Source organism: Egretta garzetta, unplaced genomic scaffold (genome assembly GCF_000687185.1).
Source record: "Egretta garzetta isolate BGI_Z169 unplaced genomic scaffold, ASM68718v1 scaffold923, whole genome shotgun sequence".
Classification (NCBI taxonomy): domain Eukaryota; kingdom Metazoa; phylum Chordata; class Aves; order Pelecaniformes; family Ardeidae; genus Egretta; species Egretta garzetta.
In genome coordinates this window covers 86,266-104,204 of record NW_009259193.1, presented here as the reverse complement: position 1 = coordinate 104,204, position 17,939 = coordinate 86,266, and the positions used below count along the sequence as shown (strand labels likewise).

The window sequence follows — 17,939 nt, the reverse complement described above, 5'->3', positions numbered from 1 at the left end:
TCGGGGCTGGCCGGGGTGCAGCACTGACTCCCGGCCTGACCTCACCCCCCGCTCAGGCGCAGGGAGCGGGCCTGACGCCGCTGGGGCGTCCCCGGGTGCCAGCCAGCCTTTGCCTCTCCCCTTGTGTGTTCAGGCAGGGCCATGGCGGAGGCCGACGGTCCCAGGTGGCTGCTGGAGGTGTGCGGGCAGAGGCTCTCACGGTTCCTCCACGATGCTGAGCACAAGCACTTGGCCTGGCTGCAGGAGGTGGAGGAGCAGGGCCTGAGGATGCTGGATAGGTAGGGGCTGCCCTCAAGGGGACCCCCTTGCCCCTAGGGAGCTGGCTGGTCTCAGAGGACTCCCAGCCCTTGTGAGTGTGAGGCCTGGTGTGCTCCCAGCTGCTGGTGGGCCTGGCCTGGTGCGATGCCTACAGCTGCCTGACTGGGATTTAACAAGGCTGTGCCCTCAGCAGCTGGGTTTGGGCCTTGGCGCCAGGTGGCTGGCACATTCTGTTCACCTTTCTCAATGGGTGACCCTTGTGTTGTGGATAGTGTTGGTTTAGGCAGTGGGGGGAAGCAATCTCTTATGCCTTTGTCTGCTCAACAGCAACTGTGGGGCTGAACCTCAGTTAATGCCCAAAACACCATCACAGCGGAGACGTCCCAAGAAAAGGCAGTCCTCCTGCCTGAAAGATGAAAACAAGGAGCCAAATAGGAGGAGGTAGGTGAGTCGGTTTGCTCTGGATCTGCCATGTGGCCTTTAAGAGTGAAACGAAATAGTAACTGTTTCCACATGCACAAGGACATAGAATAGCTGCCTTATTCCCTGAGCTAGCAAATACATTTAAAAGAGCGTGTCAGGATCAATCAACATTTTGAGTCTTTGAAAGTTTAGGACAGAGCTGGCTGATTTCTTTCACTTCCATTTTTGTTTTTTTGTTTTTTTTTTTTTCTGGTTAGAAACAATAATAAATACTGTTTTCTTGTTTGTTTGTGTTTGGGTTTTGTTTGATTTGATTTGTTTCAGCATGATTTTTGACCTGAGGCTGCTACTGGTCTTCACCCCCTAAACCTTTGTGCTGGTGCCTGAGAGAACCTGCGAATGGAACTTGCTACTGGTGACGTGCGGAGATGGCATGTCCATGGTCGTTGTTTGAACTGACAGGCAGAGAGGCTTAAAGGGGTTAGCAGCAAAACTGAAGTGGAAATTCTAAGTGATTTGCTTAGAACCAACTGTTTGTGAGGTTTTTAAAACTGGCCCTAAGTAGACAACAGATGCCAAGGCAGGATGGTGTAGGGCATAATTTAATTGCATGTGTAGTCAGGGATGGCTGTGATGTTAATTAACTTCCTCAGTGCCACCGCTTCATGGTAGCTGACTGTGTCTGCTCTCCTCTTGCTGTCGGCAGCGAGGTGGTAACCAGCCCTTCAGAGGTGTGTGTGCTGTGAGCCGAGGTTAGGCATGCTGACAGTCGCTGCAGTGTGACCCCAGCCTCAGCACCAGGCATGCAGTAGTAAACTGTTCATGTGTTAAGGCACTTAAATTTTGATAACCATGGTGAAAAACCCACAGGAGTTGGGCAGGAAGAGTTAGAACTAAAAGACTGTCAGAAACCAGACATGGAGGATGGAGAGAACAGCAAGAATAGTAAGGAAGCGTGGGAAGTTCATGCGTGTGTGTGGCGAGGGAGGGCAGGAGAAGAAAATGCTGCAGATCTAAACAGGGAGAGCTCTTGCAACACGCTGTTGGTCTTCAGGTAGCAGCTGGATTGCTCCCCTGAAGACGACAAGTCCCGCATTAAATTTTTCCTCATTTAAACTTACTTTTAAGAGATGTGCTGATGTGACAAAATGCTTGGGTGGGTGGGCAGACAGACATTTGTCAAGAGGGACTTCATGCTGCAGCTCAGCCTGTGGTGCTCCACCCTGCTACCTCTGGGTCCCTTTGGCACCAGAAGCAGCGTTCCTCTGGGCAACTGGAGTTGTCCTTTGGCTTTGTCCCACTGATGGCCCTGACTTGCCTATCAAGTGTGTGGCTCCATCCTCTTGTGGCAAGTTACCTAATGTAGCAAAGAGGATTTCACTGCCAGAGTTCCCCAGGCCTTTATGGAGTTGGTCAGGTTTAACTTGAAGCAACAGAGCTCGAGACAATTACTGTACCTGATCGTTTTTCTCTTAAATAACAGTAATTCAAGGAATTCGTGAGTCCTGACGGGTATTTTTTTATTGCCTCCCTCAGGATTGCGCTGTCAGGTACCATGTGTGTGGCAGCACTGCTGTGTTTCCCAGCCTGTGCACAAACTCTGCCTTTAGAGCTGTGGATGTTCTCTCGGTGTTTGGGTCCCTGCCTCCCCAGGGCTTGGGATGTGAGCAGCCTGCCAGAGAGCAGCAGGGCCTCCTGTTTCTGGCTGGGATCCTATAGATCTCTACAGGGGAGACTTCCATGTGAAGCTGATTGGGGGAGACTGCGGTAACCCCTCCCTGTGTGGATGTCTGCACTTCGCTTGAGGCAGAGCGGAGTCAGTTGTCCCAGTATGACTTTGCTGTCCCCTGGTGTCAGCTCCGCCTGGGGCTGTGGGTTGCTGTCTGCAAAGAGCAACGAGCATCCTGGTACCTCAGCTGCTGCAGTTTGCATCTGTATGATACAACCTTTATTTGTGAGTCAGCCCAGCACACTGGGCTGATAGCTGGGATGGCTGCAGTGTGGGTATGTGCCCCGCATTCCTGGCTGTGGTAGAAAGTAGTAACGTCCAGCAAAAAAAACCCCATCTTGCAGGCAGTGGAGAGCAGTAAGCAGCAATTTCTAAATTGCTCCAGCTAAATCTGCAGAGCGTGTCTGTGAGCTCTCAAGGTTTAGCTCCTGCCTTTCAGTGGTGATAAGAGATGGGTTGCGAGGGGCAATGGTGGGAGGAAGAAGCCTGCAGGTTTGCTTCAAAACTTGTTGTCTGCTTTTGTTCTCTGAAAATAATTTGGGAGCGGGGGACTTCTTCATTACTTCATTTAAAATTGTTTTTATTTAAGGTTGTCCAGAAGAAGAAGCAGCATCAAGTTGGTGTCTTCCAAACAAAGTTCCCAAAGGCGCCACAGCAAAGAGGAACCCCAGAACCCCAGCCGCCAGGGGAAGGAGGTGCCCGAGCCCAACTGTGCGGTGAGGTCTCAGGCTGCTGTTAAAGCCGAGCTCCCAGCACTGGCGGGGAAGTGGCCAGCAGAAGCAGGAGGTCCCGTGGCAAAGAGGGATTGTCAGGACTGCCCTCAAGGTGCTGACAGCAGCGATGCAGCCTGTCAGGCTGTTGTGGGGGAGCAGTTACCCAAGGGGAACACAGCCACTGAGCTGCACGATGTGTCGTCAGTCTCCAAGATCCATGCTGGCCAGGCAGCAGGGGAGGGGGAGGAGGCCCCCAAAAGGAGAGTGAGTACCTCCACTCCCAAGGCTGCTAGAAATAGAGATCCTGCCATGCTCCAAGGAGATCTATCTCCTCAAGGCCTTGAAAAGGTGCTTTTCCAGGACTCCAACAGCAAAACAACTACAGCGAGATCCAAAATGCGCCGTTGCTCTGGGTGCCGAAGCATTGTGGGTGGCCCCCACAAGAGCCATAGGGCCTCCTTGGCAGAAAAATATTCACTGGCCAGCAAAAGAGAGACCATGATCCGGAGGTCTATCAGCAGGGCCATTTCGAAGAATGCAGCAGCTCGAGAATCATCCTCTGCCTCCAGCAGAGTGAGCTGTAAGTTTCTTTCAGTTGTCGAGTGCATTCATTGGGCTGAATCGGCTTCTGGGCTTTGCAGGGGGAGGGACACAAGCAGCTGTGGAGCTGCTCATCTGTATTAACTCTGGCTCCTCTTAGCCTGCTTGTCGATAGGCCTTGTGGCTTCTACCCGTTTGGGGTGCAATCTTCAGGTCCTTGTCTGCTGTCAGACTGTCTCAGGCTGTGTTTTGCTGCAGCAGGCAAAGGAAGCGCCTGCTGGGGTGTAGGGATTGGAGGCTGGGTTACATGGGTTGTGGATGGGGGGAAAAAACAAGAGTGAAAGGGAAAATGCGGTCTGGCTGGTTCTGGCCATGTGTGTGGTTTGGCTGATCAGAAGAGACTGTTGGCATTCCCTGGGGAGAGGCTTTTATCTCAGCATCTTCTGCCAGCTCTCCAAAAAAATCTATAGGAACTGAATGTCTCCACCCCCCTGAAATTTGGCTGAAATCAGCAGAGGAACAACTTAAATGCTTTTTGGGTGAAGATAGAGTGGATGGACCGAGAACCAAATAGCACAGCCATGGGAGGAAACAAGATTCAGAAATCCAGGATATTCCTGACAGCACTAAACCCCTCATATCCTCTGCTCCCACTGCTCCTGGGAAGGTTGTGCTGTTTGGACTTTCTAAAATCATTGCTTCTGAAGTCAGATTGGCTTCTAATAAAGCACTGAGGCCTTTGGTATTTAGTTTTGTCAGCTTTGAGTCACGCCGTATCTAGGCATTTGTGATAACACTTTCAGCAAAGTGGTGTTATGGGGGGAATGAAATCAGCCTAAATCCACCGAATCCCTGCATAAAACCATGTGGGGAGGCAGTAGCTGAAGTCAATTGACTGGGAAATGCTATCTCTGACACAGGCAAGAGCATGTTTGTGCAGCTGGAGCAGTCTGCAGGCAGAGGAGCTGCTGCTTCAGTTCTCTGCCTTCCCAGCCTACACCAGTTTGTCAGTGACACTCGAGGGAGGTGGTGGTGCTGCTGGTGTGGAAAGCTGAGATGAGCAATCGGCATGTTCCTGGGGAGGAAAGCCTGCACAGAGACCTGAGCTTTACCATGCACGTATTGCTGCTGCTGGGAAGCATCAGAATGAAATCCCCAAGCTAGCCTCTGCTCTTCTCCCCCAGGTCAAAGCTCCTTGGAGGTTTTTGTGGAAGATGATGTGACCAGCAGCGTGAGGTGAGGTTACCACGTAAAGCAGGCAGGAAGAAGCCACAGAAAACCCTGCAAGGAAGCTATATGGGTTGTTACATTACAGATATAGGACGGGTTTTGTAACAGACAGTTTAGGTGATGTTGTCACCTGGGGCTGGCTGATATTTCAAAGTTTGTGCTGTTCAGGCACAGCCCTTCCTTCTCAGAAGTCTGTTCAGAGTACAGTGAGGTTAACCACTGCATTAGTATGGGGTCCAGCCTATGCCATAAGGCCCGGGAGGTCGCCAGCCGCTGCTCTGCCTGGTGTTAGCTGGCATCATGTGAATTATGTCCTGGGATTCCTGGCTGTAGCCAGCTTCTGAATGCCTGCTGGGGCTGGAGGTCACTCAGCTGTGGTCTGGCCTGACAGGTGGGCAGGCAAGACTCTGCCGAAGGCTCCCGGAGCTTCCTTTTTACCCGCAATGTGGAAGTTCTGCATAAGGGGACAAAGCTCATCAGTGTGGTGTTCAGTAATGCAATGGAATGGTCCATCGGAAGAATTTACAGCTCCACCTCTGCGTGGGCTGGCTGATACAGGCTTGTGCCTCTGGGTGTATTTAGATTTATCTGCACTTTCCTTGGGCTCCCATATGCTGGCTCCATCATGCTTTTATCACCTGTAACTCGCCCTTCAGAGAACTGAAATAATTAAAACAGCTCTTCTTTTACAGACCTGGCCTGGAACTGAATCCTCCAAGTGCAAAGGTAAGTTCTAAGGAGCAACCTATAAACTGTTTGTCCAGACATCTTTTTGCCTGAGTTGATACCTGTTGCTGAGCATTGCCACTGGATGCAGGGATTGTGGCCAAGGGATCTTTCTGTCACGTCCCTTTGAGCTCAGCAAAGGTGCTGCTGGGCTGGACAGCACTGCCTGTCTAATGCTTGGGCAGCTTGTTGAGCCAGTTGGCACTCTGGCTGCTGGTGGGCAGAGACATTCTGTGCCTTGATAAGGCCTCTTCGCGGTGGAGTTTTTGGAGGTACTTGGCCAGCTTCCCAGGAGCCACAAGCTTTTGCCTGTCAGCTGGGCATGGTAATTAAGCCTGTGTGTTCTTAGCCTGTCGCTGTTGCATGGCTGGTTGAGCTACAAAAGTCAGGAGGGTAGTTCAAGTTAATGTGCTTTCCTTGGCCTCTGAGGCTACGTGTGCTACAAGCTAGTGTAAGCCTGCAGTGCTAGCAGGACAAAGAAATCCATCCCCTCCTTTGAGCTGCAAAAAACTTCTGGTGTGGTTGTGCTGCGGGCCAGTTGAGGTGAAAACTAGCCCAGCAGAGAAAGGGGTGTGCTCTGCTTCGGAGCAGCAGCCTGGTACTGTTGGGAAGCATCAGGGGGGTGTGCTCCAGATCACAGTGGTGGTAGCTGAGCAGGTAGGGGAGCACACAGCCTGTGTGCAGGCAGCCTCATAACACACTTGGATGCTGTGCTGCAGCAACTCTTTTTGCTTGTCCTCTTGTGAATATGCCATAATGTACTTAAAGTGCCCAGGTTTGAAAACTGGTGTCTCCGAGGTGTGTAGAAGCTGCCTGTCATTCTCAAGGCACTTTGACTTTGCAGGTCCACGGTAACGTTGTTCTTTGGAGCAACCGTGCTAAGAGAATGCTTGTCTCCTTCTCCTGCAGGCTCCTGAAGACATCCTCACTTCAAGCAAAGGTATAGAAGCTGCCAGCTGTCCTGCACAGCACTTCTCTCCTCCTGAGCAGCAGACAGGGAACAACGAAGGTAACTTTGAGTTGGTCTTGCTTTTCTTGTGTGAAGCCCCAAAGACCAGGGTGTCAACCTGAGGGTTTGTGGAAAATCTGGGACTTGTGCTGAAACAAAACCACCTCTGACCAGTCAGGGTAATTTTTCAGGTAAACTTTTGACCTCCTGAAGAGATGAGACATGCAATTCTATAAGCAATTTATGTCTTGTAAATGTGTCCAAGCCTTGAGGCAAAGGCTGTCCTGTCCAACTTCACTCTGCATAATGGGTAAGCATGGACATTTTGGAATGAGATTGCTCCTAGACTTCAAATCTTCCACGTGGGGTAATGCTCTGTTAAAGTGCCTTGACATCCCTATCCTCTGGGTTTGCATCCTGGGAGAATTTACAGGTCCTGTTTATTTACTGTGCCTCAAAGCAAGGAGAGGGAGAGGTCTGGACTTTGTTTATCCCCTGTGGGAACTGTAGGATCTGATAAGCGGCTGTAGCTGGAGTACAGGGAAGAGTAGCTGGAGGCCTTTTGGTGAGACAGGCTGTGCCTGTTCAGAGAGGTCTGTACGGGATGCTTTGCACTGCGCGTACACAACACTGATATTCCAGGTAGCCATCCCGGCTTCTGGTTTCTCAGTTCGGTTACAAGCTACAGGGCTCTGAGCGCATGAGAGCTGGAGACAAGAACCGGAGCCCTGCAGGATGCCTTGTGCGTGGTGCTAAGTACAGGTTTCTTCACAGGAAGCTGCGTTAATCCAAACAGCGAATGCCAGAACGAGAACCAGGAACAACCCCACTGTGCCAAGTCCCAGGAGAATCCCTCACGCATCTGGTAGGAGACATTTGCAAGGAGGAGGAGTGAGCTGGGGGTCTGGAAGGGCTTGGGCCTGTCCTTTTGAGTAATTTGTTTTAAAAAGCTTTGGGTGTGTGTTTCCCCACCTTCCCCCCCACTGTCCCCTCCCCTCCTTCCACTGTAGTTTTGAAATCATCTTTGGCCAAATCTTGTCTCCCGAGAGAGTTCCTTGTGACTTCTTGAGTCTTGTTTGGGTCTGGGACCCAGGTCTGGCTCGGGAAGCAGGCACGTGAGTTCATGCACAAACCAGCAAAGGTGACTAAGGTGGCATGGTCAACTCGCAGCTTAGATGTGACTCTGCGTGGTTCACAAAGGGGTTGTCTGGAAGGCATTTCAGAAGGCAATGCAAGTAGGTGACTGACCTCTTATTTTTGTCTTGTGCAAGTGTCTGGAATGCCTGACTTGTTTCCTCAATGCTTTTATTATTGGCATTTCACGTGAGATTTTGCCTGCTTTTAGCTTTGCCCTCAGTCTCCTGTCCTGGTTTTGCTGGGGTGAGTTTGCTGTGGCTCGTGGATGGGAAGGGGAATAACAGTAACCTCTGTTCTCACCTGGATGCTTAGCACCATGTGATGGCTCAGGATCTGCAGCCTTCCTCCAGACTGCTGCTGGGCTGGGCCCTGACTGTGCAGTGAGGCAGTCCCCCCTGTTTCTCCCTGGAATTAGGGGGTGTGAGTGAAGCCATTTCTGACACGGGTAAATATTTGAGTGTCCAAAGTATTTATAAAGCACATGAAACCCTGCCATTGAGGTGAGCTGGACTGGGTAGTTGCAAACACACAGGGGTTGTCCATCTTGTGCTCTTAATGCCAGGTATAACAGACTTTTTGCTCGCTGGGACTTGGAGTGGAGAATGAGAGTGAGCATGGTTGTGGGAACAAGTATGGAATCTGCAGGTGTGGTGGCTGAGCCAGACACCAGAGATATCCTTGGCCTTGTCTGTTGTGAGCCATGGGATAACTGAACAAGAGCTAAGTGAAAAACAAGGTCAATGCTGTGACCAATGGACCTTGTAAGATGAACTTTGTTTCCATATAAGGCTTGGACTCTGCTTGCCAGATAGCAAGGTGATAAGAGAAAAGTAGAGGCTTTGTTTTGGGATGGGTATGAAAGGATGTAAAGCGTTAAATTGATCCCAATGCTGCTTGTGCTGGTGCATGAACTCGGGGTCTATGCCTTCATTGCCACACATGGTGGTGTACGTTACCTCTCTGGAACTCAAGTGTTGCCCTAGCAAGCTGTCACATGCCTTTCCTGTCCTCCTTCGTGACTGGATTGTCACCTGCCATGGGGCTGACTGAGTCCATAGGAGTCCCGTGTCCTCTGGCAGCAGTGAGCAGGCAGAGGGAAGCATGTAACAGCAAGTAAAGGCTTCTGGCAAGATTGGGGAGCATGATGGTTACCTAATGCACCTCTTCTTCGTGCCACCAGGACAAGAAGCTATAAACAAGCAATGGGTGTTCTATGGAATGGGCAGCAGCCAGGGGGTCGTGCCCTTTCCCCTTCACACGACAAGAACAAGAATTCATCAGACCAGACTCTACTTTCTTCCTCTCCAACTAGCAAGGTACGTGGGTGACTTGGCCCTTCTTTGCCTCCCTTTCCCTGGCAGGTACTGACTTCCCTTCATCTCCTCCTCTTAGGTTGTTAGACCATTTAAAAACTTCCTGCAGGCTGTGCAGCGAAACCAGCTGCTTGTGAGCCCGGGGCCCACAGGACATGGAGGTGTCCTAAAGAGCTTCATCAGACGCCATACTCCAACACGACCTGATCTGAAGGTGCGTCAGAGTCCCACCTTCCCTCGCAGGGCTGGAGGAGGGGATTGAGTTTGGGGGAGTGGCCGGAGGGACTCTTTGCTTAGAAAAGCATAAACAGGCTCCTCGTTCTGTCTGCTACCATGGATCAGTGCAGGTCCTCGTAGCAACCTGGCCCTGCAGTTCTGCTCCAGCTTCCCCAGAGAAGGGAAATGGGTTGGTGTTGCCTTGTGTAGTCTGTCCACACGCACTGTTCTGGCTGGGGGTCCTTAGCACCAATCCTCAAACCTTCCTCGTATGCAGAGAAATCTCACTTGCTCTGTCTATAGTCAGCAGAAACATTTTATATTCTGCAACAGTTGAACCATCGGGAAGTAGGAAGTTTTTGTCTTTGCAGTGGGGATCTGCCCTTGTGTCTTGCGTAATTGACTGCTGCAGGGCTGAAAGACACGGGCAGTGTGGGGTCAGGCAAAGGGTTCCCTACTACGTACTGGCAAGGAATTGTAGCCAAGAACAGGGTTGGTGTGCTATGAAGGGGATTCTGGTGTTGCTTCCAAACCGTTAATGATTTTTTTTTTTATGTCTCTTCTCTACAGGGAGACTTTGTTGTAAGTAATGACACCTTTTACCCTGGGGGCTAGAAAATTATAACGCTGTGCTTCGTGCCACAGGGGCACTGACAGCTCTTTCCCCTCACACTGGCATCCATGCAGTGCTCTGTCCAAACAAGTAAACTGGCTGCACCAGTGGTGAGGTGGCAGGATCCCTTCGCAGGTGTGTTCTGCTGGGGCTGGGAACTGCTAGGAAGCCTTTTGGACTCTAAGCAAGGCTACTTGCGCTGAGCCCCTTCTCCCCCTTCTCCCAGCTGCTGGTGTTGGTCACAGTCCCAGGCAAGGAGCATTGCTACAGGTGGTCACCTACAGCAGGAGTGTGCTGTTCCTTGCCCAGATGTATTCTCTACAGCTGAAGGACTGAGGTGTTTCCCACTGATACCTGTGACTCTTCTGGTCTTACTGAATAAGTGCTGTTGCCAAACCTGTGCTTCTTCCCTACTATTCACTTCCCATCCTGGTGTGTGGGTGAATGACTCTGACAGTGACTTTGTTTAGTGGGCTGCCTAGCCTCTAGCTGCCTGTGCATAAGCAACCTGAGGGCAGAAACAAGCCCCAGCAATTGGTATAATCTGAACTCCTCTCCCTTCAGGAGAAGGAGCGGCAGAGACTGGAAAGCCTCAGGAAGAAGCAGGAGGCTGAGGAACAGAGGAAGAAGAAAGTGGAGGAAGAAAAGAGACGGCGGCAGGCAGAAATGAAGCAGTGAGTTAGGTCCCTTGCCCCTTCTTCCTTCCCTGGTTCAGCACAGAATTGCCTCGGAGGCCTTTGCTGCCAGGCAGACAGCGCTGCTGTACTGTGCTTGGTGCCTCCCACTTGGAAGGAGTGCTTTGCAAGTGATGCTGCCTGGGCACCCTGAGCGCTGCTGCTCATGGCTCGCTGCAGTAAGAACTGAATTGGTGCAAAGCACCTGCTAAGGTCTAACCTTAATCCGGAAGTGAGCTGAGGCTAAGCTCAGCCAAAGCCAGTTGAGCAAAATAAGTGTTTTCCCCAATGACCTTGGCAAGTCCCTGTTCCCCCACCATCCTCTGTGCTAGAGCAGATAAGGGTAACAGGCCCCTCTTGCACACTGCCCAGGAAGAGGGAAGAACGTCTGAGGAAGGCACTGCAGGCTAGGGAGCGAGTGGAACAAATGGAAGAAGAGAAGAAAAAACGGATGGAGCAGAAGATTTTGCAGAATGATGAGAAGGTGAGAAGGCTGACCAAGCTTTGGACCACTTGGTACAATGATATTAACCCAGTGAGCTGTGAGACCAAGAGGGTGTGAACAGGCTGCTGGCGTGATACGTGCAAGCCCAGGATTACTGCTGACGGTGACTAATCTAGTGGTGGGTAAGTCTGCATCAGACACTGAAACTCTGTTGAACAAGAGGAGGCTTTTGTTCTCTGTACCTCTGCAGTGGTTCTAAACATTCCTGTTCTGACACGCAGTGTTTCTGGCGCTCTGCATTCAAGGAATGTGGCAGCATCCCTTGACTCTCCCGTGAACAGGCCCTGCAGATGAGACAGCCTTACTCGGCTTACAGTGCACTCATCCTCACATAAAACACTATAGACAGCGAAGCCATGATGCTTGCGGGGGGTGGCAAAAGCCTGGTGGGAAAGAAGAGCTACTGAGTGTGCGAGGGATGCTCATGACAGGTGGACTTGGCCGTATGTATTTGCATCGTGTTTGTGTGTTAAAGCCTTGTCTGGCCCTCTTTTGAGGACAGGCAGAGGATGAAGAGTATGCTAGGAGGGGCTGCTGATAGCTGCGTCCAGACTGTGTTGCTGCTTTTGTACAACTGTGCAGGTTCTGCAGGATTGAGGGATGCGGTGCCTGACTGACCTGGAGTCCTAGCAGCCTGTGGGAGAAGGGTGTTGCTCATTTTGGGGGGTGGGCTTAAAGTGACCTTGGGAAAGGGTCAGCCTTAGTAAACAAAGGAATCGTGCTCCTTTCAGCCTTTCCCCAACCCCGAGCAGCCAAAAGTACAGGCAGCCCTGGCTAGTCTGCTGCTGTGGGCGTGCTGGTGCTTTTACTGGGACAGGCAGCTCAGGTGGAGGAGCCACATCTCTGGGGCTTGGTCAACTTTCACGTCCCCCGTTCATACTGCAGTTCAGTTAGTCGACAGCAACACCGCAGGCAGAGTGGAAACCAGGTGCTAGATCCCCTTGTTATGCAGGGAATCACTTACAAGGTGGAAGCATGTATTTTGGGGTTGTGTAGTAGTCTCTGCTCCTTTCTCCTGTCGCTCCAAGTAACTGGCGTCTCTTCGCATGGCCTGTAGCCATGTGGTGGATTTGCTGTGTGAGGCTGCCACGAAATCCAATGCGTGTGTGCCACTTGCTGGGTGTTGGGTTCTCAGCCTCACTAGGACCTGGAATATCACAGGCTTCAGACTTCAGAAGCAGCCCCTGTCTGCCATGTGGACGAGGCTGTGAGTGTGTCCTTGGGGCTGTGTAGCAGAAGCGGCCCCCGTCCCCCATGTGGATGAGGCTGTGAGTGTGTCCTTGGGGCCATGTAGCAGACATGTGTGGCTCTTTCAGGTGCGCCTCTCACAAGTGCGGGAAGAGAAAATGGCAGAGGAGCGGAGCAAGAAAAAACTGTGGAAGAAGAATGGGGAAGCTGATGCATGGAAGCAGAAAGCGCTGAGGGTGGTAAGAGCAGCTCGAGGTCCCTCCTGTACATAGAAGAGGAAAGGAGTAGCAGGGAACCTGGGCTCTGTCCTGACTGGCATGACAAAGGTTACTGCCTTTCCTGCTGCAGGGATCCTAGGGTCCATGCTGCAAGATTTCTGTCTAGGCAGCTGATGTTGGGTTTGAACACAAGGGTACCTTGTGTGGGAGAGACCACCCAGCTGGTAGGCAGGCAGTAGAAGGTAAGAACGGGATGGAACAAGCACAGGTTGTCTCAAAGCATTCGCTTTGTATCCTCCTGTTTTTCCCCACTTGACCTGTAGGGTTATAAGGGTTTTCTTCTTTCTTCTTCAGGAAGATGGATTTGAGCAGCAAGAACCACTGCAGAAAAGGAGAGAGGATGAAGTGAAAGAAAAAGGAAAGAAAGTCTTGGAACCGAAAAATCTTGTAGATCAGCAACAGGTGGAACAAGTGAAGGAGAGGTATTAGCTTGTTTCTGTCCTGGAGGAGGGGACTTGGCAACAAGCATGGTGAAGCAGTAAATATGAATAGTGTTGCTGAAACTGGGAGGCTGGTGTGAGTGGTTGTCCCAAAGGTTCAGGGTACTGAAGCAAAAGGCTGTAAGAATACCTGGGGCAGGGGGAGGTGGACATGCTTTCCTCTAACTAAATTAGGTTTTTTTCTGCAGGGATCACAAACTGCAAGGGAAAGAGAAGGGCCCCCAGCCACCGCTGGAGTCAGCAGTGCTTACTGAAAGAAACGTAAAGGTGGGGAGTTGGAGTGGTCTTGGAACAACCGCTCTGTTGTTAACTAGTGAGGCATAGGATACGCAGACTTATTTTAAGATCAGGCTTGTCTTCCAATGCTGTGTTACTGTTTAAGGTTTTAATGTTTGCTGTTCTGTTAGAGGAACAAATACGATAAAACCGATGATGAGCCAAACGTGGTGTTGTAAGGAGCTGGAGTTTGTGCAAGGATAAACCAACTCTGTTGCTAAAGTTGGGGTTGATGGTTCTTGTTAGCAGGTGAGCCCTCTCAGCCCCATCACAAGGTGGATGACAGCCATACAATGGCACTTTGAAGAACACCTCCAAATGGCATTCACTGATACTTAAATCAATATGGAAATTAGTAAGAGGTTTATTTTTTTTCCTACTACCTTCACTCACTGTATTTGGAGGATGTGATCCCCATAACAAGCTTCAGGTATCGTATGGCTTCATGTAATGTCACTTGCATTTATGCAAAGGATGTTATGGCTTAGTCAAGGCTGTTTGGCTCAAAATATCACAGTAACATTTTCTTTCTGATCTTAACATGACTCCTTCTTCTGCCTTCTTCATTAGTAAAAAAATCGAACTCCCAAATGCTGTTCCTCTTAAGGATAAATCCCTCCTTCTGCATTTGCTCTTGCTACTTTTACTCACTCGGTCCATGACATTAAACTCCTGTTTGTGCTATATAATTTTAATAAAGGCCTCAATCCTTCATATGTTGCCAGCAACTGGGCTGGAGCGAGCCACAGCAAAGCTCCTCCAGACAGGAGAGAAGTTGAATGCAATGCAAAGTGCCTGCAGCTCTTGCCCTCCTGATAGCTCTTCCCTACTGGGTAGTATGGGAGAAGAAACTCCTGGCTAAAGTGGTTTGGGTTGAAAAGGCCTTTAAGCAGTGAAAATTACTTCTGTGTTAGGAGGAAGAGAACCCAAAAGTGCTGCACCAGCAGCCTGGGCAGGAGAAGAGAGCCAAGCAACCAGAATCTGTTGCTGTGGCTTCTAATACCTGGCTCAAAGCGGTAAAGGTGAGCGTGCGCTCTGGAGACCGTGTTCATCTGGATCGGAGGGAGGATGGCAGTTGTTCGTCTTGGAGTCTTGCATTTGGGGTTTTTCTGCAGAATAAGGCACAGGGGCACTTGAGGATTTTTTTTGCGAGGGACCCAGAAAATACGGCTCGGTTCCAGAGATACTCTGGTGGCTTTGCTTGGGTGAACGTGCTTGAAGAATGACTTAATTCTTGTCTCTTAACAGGAGGAAGATGGTCTGCAGGAGCCCCAGCAGCAGCTGGGAGAGGAGACAAAAATCAAGCAGCCAGAAGCCTTGACTGCTGCCTGTGGCACATGGCTGAGCAAAACTGTGAAGGTAAGTCTGGGTTCCATCAGAGCCCTCAGCTAAAATGACTCTGTGGTGTCGAACTGGCTCCTGTGGTTCGGAGCCAGCCTGCAGGCTGCTTATCCACCAGTGATGGAGCAGGAAATGAAGTCCCCAATGTGGGCTGGTAGGGTTTAACAGGGATCTGTGCAGAGGAGGGGGATGTCTGTCTGCTCTGGTGCTTGGCCGGGAGCTCAGCACAGGGGGAACCTGCAGGAAAAACAAGGGTTTCATCTTGGGAAAGATGCTGGAAACGGCCACAGGATGGCAGCACACGACGAGGCGTCTCCTCAGCCTCCAGCGGCCCTGTAGGGACCGGGCCTGCGGGCCGAGCCTGGCCACCAGGTCTTCAGCAGCCTGTTCGAGCCAGAGCGGCTTAGGTCTGATCGCTGCAGGGGTGGAGAAGCTGCTCAGAGTCAGACAGACCTGAGTACTGCCTCTGCCGGTAAACTCTTTTGTCTTGGGGCTGGCTGGCTGCTCTTCCCGCTCGACTTCTGTGCTGTGACTCATGTCGGAGCTCTGCAGAATGAAAACCCAATCGGCCCTGAAACACATGGAAGGGTTGGAGTGGAAGAGCCACATGGGCAGAAGCCAAGTGCTTAGACATAGGTGGTGTCTGCTAAGGCTTTTTTGCAAGAACCAGAAGGGGGGGAGAGGGTTAAAAGTACTGGCCAAGTCACTGGGGACAGTGACGGTGTTTGTGTTTGTGCCGGTGCCTGTATGCTCCTGCATTCCCTTAACGCAGAGTCCCATGGCATGAGGCTTGCCTTCCTGCTTTATTCTCTGGTCAGCACCTCCAGGCACTCCTGTGCTGCGTACGACTGTTGGGTCGTCGAGCCACCCCTGCCCCTCACCACAAACCAGGCGGTGGCTCCAAGCTTTGGCTCGCGCTGTTCTGACCTGCAGGCCTCTGTGTGAAACAGAGCCCTCGCCTTTTCCTGGCCAGGTGCTGGCAGGCTCCTCCTGGCAGCTTAGAAGCCACACGGTAGGCCAGCGGCTGTTCTGGCTCTGTGTTTTGTAGTCTTTGCTGCAGTACAGGGCCCCTGCTACAGCCTGGCTATTTGGGGGGGGGCATGGTTTCAAAGCAAAGTTTGGTTAAAAAAAAAAAAAGCCAAAAGGATTTGAGCACTTCTGGGTTTTACCAAAAACCTCAGCCCAAGTTACCTGTCAGGCAGCAATATTGCAGATGTGCCAGTTAACGTGCAGATCAAAGGCTTTCCCTGCACTGTGAGGTGACCTTCTTGGCTCTCCTGGTTTTTTTTGAATGAGAGATGGAAATGAGTGCGAATGATGCGTCTGCTCCAGAAGGTCAGCAGCCGGCTCTTGCTTCGGGCCACCTTGCCCTCCTAGTGAGGTTCCTTGCCCAGCGTGTGACATTGGGAACTCACCCCAACTCCTGGCTCGTGCTCGGGGCGAGGGTACCATCTAGATGCCTGAGCACCACCTTGCTGTGTGCCAGACCTGAGGGGCTGCTTCCCGCCCTCATCAGTGCTGCCTCTGTGTTGCAGAAATCTGTCTCCACGTCCTACTTGGGGCCCCCGAAGGGCACCAAGAAATCCCGATCCCCAAAGGTAAACGAGAATAACTATGGGATGGACCTGAACAGCGATGACTCCACAGATGATGAGAATGAACCTCGGAAGCCTGTCCCTGCCTGGGCTGATGGTAGGTGCCAAGTTTGGTTCCTTCAGTTCCTTCCCTGGGAAGCTAGAGCTTTCCAGGTTTGCTTGGTGCAATCTCGGCTTCCCCGAAGCACGGTCCAGGAGACTGTGAGACTTCAGCAGAGCTGGCAGTGGCTGGCTCAGAGTCCAAGGGGGGGCTGGAGCTGCTTTCCTGCAGGTGCCGTTGTGTTGCAGTTAAACCAAAGACCTCCGTGCGTGCGTTTGGATCCAAGGGGGTGAGAGCACGGTGGGGGCTCGCTAGTAATGAGGCGGCCCATCCTCCCAAGGGAAGCTGAGGCACAGTGGTCTTGGGAAATGTCTGGTGTGCCGAGTGATTTAAAACAAGTGCTGCTGGCAACCTGAAGGTGGGTGTGGGGTTCAGAGCTTTGTGAGGAGCAGGAAAGTGGTTGATCACACTTGCTGGACAGGGAGCAGTTTTTCAGGCGTGCCAGAAGACTAACTGTCCTGCGGGCTGTAGAGGATGGGGGGCACCCTAAGGAGAGTGCTGAAAACTTGTTTATACTGAGCCCACTTTTCCGATACGGCTGTTTCCATAGGGTCTCAGCTTAACCAAGCTGTCATACACCAATACTATCACCCAGTGAACGTTGACCAACTCTTTGGGCTGATCCTGAGCCCTAAGCTGGAGGACATCTTTGGCAAGAGCAAGCCGCGATACTTCAAGCGCACAAGCTCAGCGGTTTGGCAGTCCCCGCCTGGGACCGATTCTGCCTGTGGCCCATCGTGCAACTCCAAACACTGAGGAAATGCAGGGACTTGTTTTATGACAATGCAGTGCACGGGTTTGTGTTGGTGTGCAATGGAGTTATGATTTTAAGCCTTTTTTTGTACAAAAATAAAAATATTGAATAAAATCCCCTTGCAGTAATTGTTCTGTCAGTGCTTGTGGCCAGCATGGTGGGACGAGGCTCCCTCGTTTGGGGTGGCTGGCTGTGGCTTCCCCCAGTGACCATGCAGATGCCTGCAGATGTGCTGTTGCACTGTTACATGTTCCCTTGGGGTGTTTGCAGAACGTTACACAGAGAAGTGATGAAACTGCTGTAGGGAAGATCAAATTTTCTTAATCAGTGTGAGGGAGTCATGTCTTCATAACCAATTCTGCCCTGTATTTACGTATTTAACTGCTTCTATCTGCAGGCAGCTTCCCTTCAAGCATCCCTGTGACCTCTTGTTACTGTGAGCCGAATCCTTTCCCGCAGCCAGAAAACCCTGCTGGAACAGTCTAAGCAGTCTCTGAGTGTCTTTGTCGCTGTTCTTCCCTTTCCCAATGGGAAAACAAATCCCAGGCTAAGTTCTTGGTCCTGTCTCTCTGGGCAGCTTCAGCGTGCAGCCTTCCTTGGGCAGCAGGCGGATTTGTTTGGAGGTCGTGGCTTGGAAAGGGTAAGTGATTTCCAAAGGACTGTGGTGGTGTCGCCTGCTGAGCGCTCCCCTGCCCGTGCGTGCTTAGCAGCAGCAGGGGGGTCTCCTGGCCCCTGCAGCGTGCCCTGAGCCCTGGACAGCGGTTGCCTGGGGCACGCTGTGGTGGCCGTGGCGGGTGCCAGGGCCCTGCAGAGCTGCGTGGGGCCAGCTGCATGCTCGTGCTGCCTCGGCTGCATCGCAGCCCCTGGAGGGCTGCTGGTGCAGCCCCGGGAGCGACTGGGCTAACCGTGCCCTGCCGATGGCGGTGGGGGGATCGGGAGAG

General features: G+C 51.6%; 2 protein-coding genes across 2 annotated transcripts in view; one reads left to right on the top strand and one right to left on the bottom strand.

The window, feature by feature from the left end:
- The window catches only part of LOC104123510 (inner centromere protein), an 18,935-nt gene extending 18,792 nt beyond the window's left edge, over positions 1 to 143 (bottom strand). Inside the window, exon 1 of the mRNA XM_009635769.2 lies at positions 46 to 143. Within this exon, the coding sequence (XP_009634064.1) occupies positions 46 to 143 (98 nt within the window). The remainder of the gene's footprint in view (positions 1 to 45) is intronic.
- On the top strand, positions 142 to 17,000 carry LOC104123506 (inner centromere protein-like). The gene is made up of 18 exons (XM_035891358.1): positions 142 to 278; positions 586 to 699; positions 3,000 to 3,703; positions 4,848 to 4,899; positions 5,586 to 5,619; positions 6,529 to 6,628; positions 7,343 to 7,433; positions 8,886 to 9,021; positions 9,098 to 9,232; positions 9,805 to 9,816; positions 10,412 to 10,521; positions 10,894 to 11,005; positions 12,343 to 12,453; positions 12,787 to 12,914; positions 13,121 to 13,199; positions 14,457 to 14,567; positions 16,085 to 16,241; positions 16,795 to 17,000. Exons 1-18 carry the CDS (start codon positions 142 to 144, stop codon positions 16,998 to 17,000), a joined length of 2,529 nt encoding a protein of 842 aa, XP_035747251.1.
- The last annotated feature ends 939 nt before the right edge of the window (positions 17,001 to 17,939 follow it).

Excerpts from the sequence above, each read along its gene's own strand:
- LOC104123506 (XM_035891358.1), top strand. The coding sequence starts at position 142 with ATGGCGGAGGCCGACGGTCCCAGGTGGCTGCTGGAGGTGTGCGGGCAG. Across the intron at positions 3,704-4,847 it reads TGCCTCCAGCAGAGTGAGCT|GTCAAAGCTCCTTGGAGGTT; the intron begins GTAAGTTTCTTT and ends CTTCTCCCCCAG. Across the intron at positions 13,200-14,456 it reads TTACTGAAAGAAACGTAAAG|GAGGAAGATGGTCTGCAGGA; the intron begins GTGGGGAGTTGG and ends GTCTCTTAACAG.